Source organism: Bidens hawaiensis, unplaced genomic scaffold (genome assembly GCF_021521415.1).
Source record: "Bidens hawaiensis isolate Kalapana, Puna unplaced genomic scaffold, B.hawaiensis_p1.1 tig00000820_1, whole genome shotgun sequence".
NCBI classification, from domain to species: Eukaryota; Viridiplantae; Streptophyta; class Magnoliopsida; order Asterales; family Asteraceae; genus Bidens; species Bidens hawaiensis.
The window spans coordinates 3825838-3835362 of NW_027491048.1; the positions used below are offsets into that span (position 1 = coordinate 3825838).

General features: G+C 34.0%; 1 protein-coding gene across 1 annotated transcript; it reads left to right on the plus strand.

The window, feature by feature from the left end:
• Positions 1 to 4427: 4427 nt before the first annotated feature.
• LOC143540372 (amino acid transporter AVT1I-like) lies at positions 4428 to 8969 on the plus strand. Its single transcript, XM_077033458.1, has 3 exons — positions 4428 to 4668; positions 7347 to 7954; positions 8284 to 8969. The coding sequence occupies exons 1-3, from the start codon at positions 4509 to 4511 to the stop codon at positions 8797 to 8799; spliced, it is 1284 nt and encodes a 427-aa protein (XP_076889573.1). The 5' UTR covers positions 4428 to 4508; the 3' UTR covers positions 8800 to 8969.
• The last annotated feature ends 556 nt before the right edge of the window (positions 8970 to 9525 follow it).

Below are 9525 nucleotides of genomic sequence, written 5' to 3' on the forward strand. Positions count from 1 at the left end.
TACTTCTAAGTTGTTGTAACCCCTAGCTACGTGGGTCCAGGGGCAGCGCCCCTTAAAACAAGGTTCTAGGGGCGGAAGCCCCTAGCGGGGTCCAAGGGGCAGAGCCCTGGCTGGGGTTAAGCTGTCAGGTCAGCTTGGAAAAATTTTATTTTCACTAATTGTTCTTTACTAAAAGTTCATCAGAAAATTCTATGTCTGTACTAATCTAATCGAATTCTCAGTTCTAATCGAATGGTCAGATTCTATTCTAATGGACTTCTATTCGAATGGTCAGATTCTATTCGAATGGACTTCTATTCGAATGGTTCCTTTCTAATCGAATAGTCATTCGATTCGAACACTCTTCCACTTTCAATTCGATTACTTGCTAAATCAAAGGTTTCCTTAAGAACTTGATTCATATGCTTTCCATCCTCCCACTTTCTATTCAAATACTTCTTACTCGAATACTTTTCAATCCAAAACCTTTCATTCGAATACCTTTCTGTTCGAATGTTACTGAAGCATATTATTATCATTATTACCACGTTTTCTAATACTCATTCCCATTTTCAGTATTATATCATTTTTTAAACGCTTTCATTTCTATCCTATACCAAGATCTAGCTTACTCATCAATAAAGTTTAAACCTTTATTGATTTCAAACTCGTTTAAGCTAGATCTAGGGTTTTTACATGAACCGTACATACCAACGAGTTCATTAAGTTCACTTCTAATATCAAGTTTGCATTTTTATGGTATAAAAATACCCGATTTGCCTTGGCACCAAGTCTTAGGGCAAACCGTTCCTAAAAGCTAAACCTTTATACATAAAACGTACCTCTTGGCGTATGTTAAGCTACGGGTTAGCTTCAACATACAACTAGGAGCTTGTCTCTTGCTTGCTTAGCTAAAGATCTATTAAAATCCAAGCTTGGTTCTTGGATCTCGGATCTCGGCCGTAAGGTTGAGAGTGTTTGTGTGTGTTTTTGAGTGTGTAGAGAGGCTAGAGGATAAGAATGAGGGTTTTAGGGAGATTTAAGGGAGTATGTATACCCTTAAGCCCATGGATCTAAGGCCAATCACCACCCCTTATTCTATCTTTTATAAACCAAACACACCCTCTATTAATTTATTTAACTTAATTAAATATTAACACACTTTTAAATAAACACACTTCCTTTTATTTATTATTATCAAAAGTAAGATATTACATGGTGGTACAACACTACCACTCATTCTGCTATAGGAATGTCACCATTTGAGGCTTTGTATGGTCTTCCTTCACCATTACACATGCCTTATATTCCAAATGACACCAAATTGGCTTCAGTTGAAGATTGGTTTAAAGAAAGAGAGTTAAAGTTGTAATCTTTAAAGACTAATTTGGCCAAAGCAAAGAACATAATGAAACAATTTGCGATTCAGAAGCATTCTGAGAGGTATTTTAAAATTGGTGATTGGGTCTATGTAAAATTACTGTCTTATGTGCAAAAATTTCTTAAACATCACAACAATTACTAATTGGGTCCTAAATACTATGGCCCTTTCCTAATTGTTGAAAAATTTGGTTCAGTGGCTTACCGGGCGGATCTTCCAGCGAATTTGCTGGTTTATCCGACCTTTCATGTCTCACTGTCTAAAGCGGAACCAAGCCTACAGTAGTTCAATTTCCTTAGGCACCACGTTTTACCATGCATCCACATGCAATTTTGGATAAGAAATTGGTGAAACATAATCGAGTTGGGGTGCAAGTCTTAGTTCATTGGGATCGCTTACCAGTTGCAGAAGCTTCTTGGGAGGATTTGTAAGAATAGCAGCTCCGATTTCCGGATTTCTTTTCTTGAGGACAAGAAATTTTTTTAGCAAGGGGTATTGTTACGTATAATAATAAGTGTAGGGATGAAAATGTAATTGTTTTCACAGTTCAACTACTATTTTGTATAATTGTAATAACTAAATGATTGTTAGTTAGTAAATGGTATTATAACGGATCGAGTGAGTAATGAAAGGGTAGACTTAATTTGATCGAAACTTCTTTCTGTTCTCTTTGATTCTATCAAATTGTATTTAAGAAACTTTCATATATAATCTAGAGATGGAAAATAATTATGTTGTATCTATTCGTTAATTAAATCAACTGCCAATATTTAGAAGCTAGTGGAATCAATATGTGTAGCTAGTGGCAGTCATCTTCGAATGGTTAAGGGTTAAGGGGCCGAGTCCCATAATAAACAAATTTATAAATTTAAAAATATGTTCTTGACAAGCTATTCTAAAAAAGCCTTATATTTTACCATTAATGTACACTGATTTTAATGGAACCTATAATGCTCGGGTTCTACTAACATTCTGGTTTTCCCGACCAAACGAATGTTGTTTTAAATATTTTATTTGTTTGTATGTTAGTCCTTTTCTATATTAATTTGATGATTTTGTTTTTTAGGTTTTAACACTTGGTTTTACCGTCACTGCTTATATCATAACAGACGTGATCAATATTGACAAAATCTGTCGTAACGCTCAGTTTTACCTGTAAGAGTTCAACGCAGGACCGGATTTGGGCATGTGCAGGTTGTGCAATGCCCATAACCGGAAGGGGCCCATTAGTCTTTTACATAACAGCCTAGCCCAGATAAGTAAAATGCCTGCCCAAAAATAAGAAAACCGAAATAAACCCGTATTTGGTGTTGGCGGAAGAACAAAGATTGACAACAGGAACTGATTGTGAGCATCATGTTTTAATCAAAATCCACTTTGATTGGTTATCAAACTCGGGATTAGCGACTTTGGCTGCTTTTTTTAAATCAGAATCAGCTTCAACTTATTTTTAACTGATTGTAGCCTTATAGCTGGTTTTCAAAAATCAGCAAGGTATATATTGATTTTTATTTTAATTATTTCAAAATTCCTTGCTTTTGATTTTATATACTAGTAGTTTGCTTATGTATATTTGTATAAATGCTTTATATGTTTGGGTCATATTAACAAACTCTTTTAAATTAGTACGTATTCGTTTTGAATTTTAACTTGATGTCGTATTTTTATTATAAAGAGCGATGCGTAATACGCTCGCATTGCGAATCAGATTTTCTTTGACCAAACTTATCGGAGCCATCACGCAGTTTGAAGTCAAAACTAGGGCCCATTATTTTCCTCGCACAGGGTCTATGAAAGCCCATGCATTCTCGGGGACGACCTGGTTCAACGCTCAGGTTTTACCGAATCTTTTGAGTTTAATTATGGTACCAACCGAATCCACATTAGTGTACCACTACAACGCAACGAGTATATAAACATATCTGACATTGCGCCAGGTAAAATACTGGTTAGTTTTAGGGGTGAGCATAAAACCGAATTAACCGAACCGGAACCGAAACCGAATAACCGAAAAAACCGAACCGGAGCATTAACCGACGGTTAAAATTTTAGTTTTTTGAAAAACCGATTTTTGGGTTTAGGTTAGGTTATCCATTTTAAAAAAACCGAAAAAACCGAACCGAACCGATTAATCAAACCAATGTTTTCTACGTGTTTTTTTAAGATGTTATGACCAGAAACAAAACACAAAAAGAATCTACCATTGATGGTGATGAAGATTATGAAGATGATCAAGATTGGTCTAACATTTGAAGATGAATAAGACAATGAATGAAGATTCTGAAAACCTTTAGTTTTTTTATTAAGAACGTTGTAGAATTTTAACTCTACTACTCAAACAACTTTATATTTGTTTGGTTTCACATAACACGTGCCTATTTTTGTATTTTGAGTACTCTATTTTTTTTTAATTCTTTTTTTTTGTAATGTCTACTCACAATAAAAAAACTGAAAATAACATAAACCGAAACCGAAAATAACCGAAAACCGAATAATCGAATAACCGAAAACCGATTGGCTGGTATTCTAAAATAACCGATAGCTTAGGTTTAGGTTTGGGTTTCACCCAATAACCGAACCGAACCGTGCTCAACCATAGTTAGTTTTACATTTTGCAAAAGATGAACCAACCTATAAGACTACTCCAATTAGCAATCTCACAATCTCAATCTTAAATTATAAAATTAATTTCTCTATCTTCAATCTACATAATTTAACTCATCCCAATCTTTAATACACATTCACAACCCATCCCAACTTAAAAAAATGTTTTTTTAACGAAGTCCGTTTTTAATAAAATTTATATCGAAATGTTCATAATTTGTTTTTAAGAAATATCGTGTATTTAATTATTTTTTTTAGTTAGAATATTAAAAGTTAATTAAATAATTAAGTTATCGGGGGTTAGTTTGGATTGCAATCTAGGTTTGCTCCACCAACCTAGATTGCCAATCTAGATTGCATTATTTTATTTTTTCAATTTTTTTTTTAACTTTGTACCCATATGGGAGTAGTCTAAGCACTGGCTACATGGATTGCCTATGGTCCCAAAGAAAGCAACCAAATACATACGACAAACTCCATGCAGTATAACATCACCTTTACCTTCCAAGCCTCTGCATACCACTAAAAAATCAGCTGTAATTAGATGGAGGGGAAAACACTGGAAGATTACTCGGTTACAGTACCTCTACTGCTTCACCAAGAAAACAGAACCAAGGCGGCTGAGGAGCACGTACCCACAACTGTCACTACCGGCGCTTCCTCCTTCTTCAACACATGTTTCAATGGTCTCAATGCTCTATCAGGTTACTATCAATTTTCCTTTTGTATTGATTGTAAGAGTCATTTATATATTAGGCTGAGTGATATTGACCACAGGCCAAACAGCCACATGAAAGTGCCTCAGTAAGATAAGATGATAACTGTTAAATAAAAAATACAAGAAATAAAGTAAACTAATCAAACTAGAACTTGGAAAACTTTTGTTTTAATTATGAAAATATGCACTAATGATTACTAATTGTAGAATTAAATACTAAAAGGCAATTAAACGATACGGTAATTTCTTACAGTATAGTTCAATGATCATTTATTTAAATGGTTTGTATATTACAACCAATCGTTCCAACTTCCAACCTCTACTCCATCATTAGGCTAACCGAGCATAGTTTATCGATTAGAGCCAACTCATTACTCTAAGCTCATGCCTTTTAGATCTTAGCGTGCGGGTTGCAGTGATAAAAGTACCGGTTATAATCAAACACACACGCCATTAGGAATGTTTAATTAGGTGATTCTGTGACTGCTTAAATTCATAGACCAAACGTAATCGATTGTTTTTTCTTTTTTAACAAATAGTAGAAACTTATTAGGGTTTAGTTGAACTTATTAAAATGCTAACCAAAGTGACCAATTTTTATCAAGAAACTAGTATGTTTTTGGACAACAATATCGGATATAAAACCAAGAAAAAACAAAAATACACCATTCACAAATCGGATCTTATTATCATTTCACAAAAGAGTTTGCATCAAACCAAAAATATAAACCTAAGGGTCAAAATTAAAATTGAGTTAGCTGGACATGATTAGTGACTAAATCAACTAAACTGTTGAAATAAAACCAAACCAACAAATAAAATCTTATAAAAGCTCTTAAAAAGAAAAAAAATGTTAAGAGAGAAGTATTTTTGCACTCATGTGATGAACGGGTAAATGCACTTTGCAACCTTGTCATTGGTAGACCTACTCATAAGTGAGGGGGGCCGTTGTCCCCAGTAACAAAAATTAGTGTTAATACATCACAAAATTTCCTAACGACTCATGTAAAATTTTGACACTGCCCCTGCTAAATTTTAATATGACCCCATGAAAGTTTGAGACTGACCCAATAAAAATAAATTGAAATTTTTTACATATATAATTATATAAATAATAAACAATTTTTCCTATTAAATTTGATTTTAATACCAATATATAATTCCAATAGCCCAAAACCCTACCCAATTGTTAGCCCAAAACACAATCCAATTCTATTTTGTTTGATTTTTGAAGCGGTAAACCCCACAACTCACTTTCAACCCTTCAATCCTTCACGTCTATTCCAAAAAGATTACGATTAGTCGAGATGTACCCATACGATTTCAATTAAAGTGATAAAAGAAGACTCCCAGTTGAACTCGCATCATACACAAAAATTTGAAAGGAGATAAACGATTTAACCACTTGAATGATTTAACAAGTCTTATTCAATTGATGGTTCAAACAAAGAAACACCATTCATTTGCATTGGTGTATCGTTTATTAAAGTTACCTCTCGTATTACCCGTCGAAACCGCAAGCGTTGAAAGATGTTTTTAAGCAATGAAATACTTGAAGCTCGATTTGCGTGATCGGACGGGTGATGAAATCTAAGGGATAGTTGCATTTGTTATATTGTGAAAGACTTATTTATGAATATTAAAGTAGATGGTGTAATGGTTAGATTTCAAAAAATGAAAACTAATAGAAAACAACTTTAAATACATTGATTATCTAATATATTGTTTGGTTATATTATTTTTTATATGACCCGACCCGATTCGACCCGATCAGAACGGTTAAACCGGACCAATAAAATGTATATACCGATTTGGCCTGACCCGAACGACCAAACCGAACCTAAATTTTTTAAAAAATTTTTATTGGTCCGCCAATACACCTTGTTAATCATTTCATAGTCCAACAACAAATTGCATAATATTTTATTTTAGCAACTCTAGTCTTTCGGTTGTTTTTGTCAATATCCGTTGTCATTTTTAGTAAACGCTCTGTACCTACAAAACACTAAAAAAGTTCAAAATGGACTCCATTCTACCAATTTATGTGTTACACAAAATAAACAAATATGCGTAATGCATGCGATAAATGAATTATATGTAATAGTGACAAATATGCGTAAGAGGGTTGCGGCGCAGCTCGTTTCCCGTTTGCCTGCCACTTTATTGTAATTGTTTTGTACGTAGTAACTAAATTAATAAAATTGAATTGCATGTAATAGTATAAATGTGTTACCAAATGTGTCTAAACTTACAACTAAGCTAGCATACCGAGACAATTCCAGGAGGCATTTTTTAAGAGAAACCCCTTTTTGAGATTATTTTGGATCCCAAATAACTACGATATATATGATCAAGAAAAGTTCTGTTGAGATTTGCGAAAATGAATGGCTCCATCAAGCAAAACTGCAAGTAAAATATATTTATAAATTTGGATGACTATATATATGCAGCAAACCAGCAACTCAAATTTATTTTTTACTACTACCACACTGAAGTTTCGTGCTTATGTGGCGCAATATCTCGTGCATATATTTGTAAACTACATAAATTTAAGAGCATAAGATAATTAGGAGGATGCAGTAAAACAATGTTTTTATTGAGGCTTCCTTTAAGATGACTTGAAGAATCTTAGAAATATACTACTATTAACGGTTTTTTCCTTAGGTGTTGGGATTTTATCAGTACCATATGCATTGGCATCAGGAGGGTGGTTGAGCTTACTACTGCTTTTCATAATTGCCATCTCAACTTTCTACACAGGGATACTTATTAAAAGATGTATGGATACTGATCCCACAATAAGAAGTTATCCAGACATTGGAGACCGAGCGTTTGGTAAAACAGGAAGGATCATAGTATCAGTCACCATGAACATAGAACTTTATTTAGTTGCTACAGGTTTCTTGATCCTAGAAGGCGACAATCTAAGCAACTTATTACCAGAATTTGACATTAATCTTTTTGGGATTCATGTGGATAGCAAAAAAAGCTTTGTTATAATTGCAGCTGCTATCTTACTTCCCACAATTTGGTTGAATAATATGAACATTCTTTCATATGTGTCAGCAAGTGGTGTCCTAGCGTCTTTGATCATATTAGGCTCGATCTTGTGGGTTGGTGAGTTTGATGGTGTCGGGTTCCAGGAAAAAGGTACGATCATAAACTGGAATGGGATGCCTTCAGCAATTAGTTTGTATGCCTTCTGCTATTGTGCCCATCCCGTTTTCCCTACTTTGTATACTTCTATGAGAAATCAACATCAGTTCTCAAAGGTAATAGAAATTGTCTAACTTCTTAAAGATTTGTGAACCAAAATATTTAAGTTCAAATAAAAATTTAATAATTCTCTTCTTCTCTTTATAATATTTAATATATAATTTTGTATATTGTGGTTAACCATACATTCAACGTTTACTAGCTCCATCGTATTTTCTTGCATTCTTATGCATTAGAATTAACTTTTAAGATTGGTTGTTAATTCAGCGTTTAGAGATAAAATGTTTTGACTACTCATTTGTAAATAAAATTGTCCTAGATTTTGACCTTACTATAACCTTTTATGATGAGTTCTAAACGAATTATAATGAGTTCTAAAATGCAGGTGTTGCTGGTGTGTTTTGTCTTCTGCACAATTACTTACTCGTCAATGGCAGTTGTTGGTTACCTCATGTTTGGTTCACATGTAGATTCGCAGATTACCTTAGACCTTCCTACCAACAAAATAAGCTCAAAAGTGGCTATATGCACCACCCTGGTTAACCCATTAGCTAAATATGCACTCATGGTGACCCCAGTTGTCCACACAATTGAAGAAAAATTTCTATCTTTTTACACCACTAAAAAGTTTATCATCTTGATGAGAACAATATTTGTAATAAGCACAGTAGTTGTGGCCCTGGCACTTCCTTTCTTTGGATATTTGATGTCACTTGTGGGAGCCTTTTTAAGTATCACAGTATCGATCATATTGCCATCTTTGTGTTACTTGAAGATCTCGGGTAGTTACAGGAGATTTGGACTCGAGTTGGTGCTTATTGGATTTATTGTGTTCATCGGGATTTTTGTTGCAATTGCAGGTACCTACACGTCATTGGTTGATATATCAAGGAATATATAAAGTAACGATTACTCTTTATGAAATTGAAGAACAATATTAGCTGATTAAGAATATTTATAGTTAGAATTTGGTTTCAGGTTTGTAGGGTGTATGTAATGCATGCCATCCTTTACTATACTGTAATAATGATTGCTATGGATTAGTAGGGAAATAGTTAAGAGGAAATAAAACTTATGTGTGGTTCATTATCGGAAACTTGTGAGAATAAACAATCTTCAAATTTTTAATTCTTATCTAGATAACAATTACTTTTAAATCCCTTTTACATCGTATGGGTTTTTATAGATATTAATTATATTTATGGTACTCGTGTTAAAGATTATTTATTATGTAAATGTTTCAAAACAGTTAGTTATGAGCCGATTTAGCCTTGTATTGGGCCCTATGGTTAGGGCCGCTGGCCACTATTAGGCCCACTATATGCTTATCGATCGTTTTTGAGGGTCTTATATATTCAAATTGGCAAAATTAGAGGTGCACAAATCGGGTTTTATAAATACCCAGGTTCGGGTATAGAACCGGGTTCGAGTATGACCGGGTACGGGTATGACTGGGTATTGGTAATAATCGGATAGGGTTCGGGTCGGGTATTGTCTCTAAAAATCATACCCTATGCATCGGGTTTCTGTCGGGTATAGAACTGGGTATTCTAAAACCGGGTATTTGAATACCCTATTATCGGGTATTGAAAAAACTCTATTTACGGGTTTTTTCGGGTTTTTTTCC

Bases quoted from the DNA above. Each gene is read 5' to 3' on its own strand.
- LOC143540372 (XM_077033458.1), top strand. From the start codon at position 4,509: ATGGAGGGGAAAACACTGGAAGATTACTCGGTTACAGTACCTCTACTG. The intron at 4,669-7,346 runs GTTACTATCAAT...TTTTTTCCTTAG, and splicing joins TGGTCTCAATGCTCTATCAG to GTGTTGGGATTTTATCAGTA. The intron at 7,955-8,283 runs GTAATAGAAATT...TCTAAAATGCAG, and splicing joins ATCAACATCAGTTCTCAAAG to GTGTTGCTGGTGTGTTTTGT.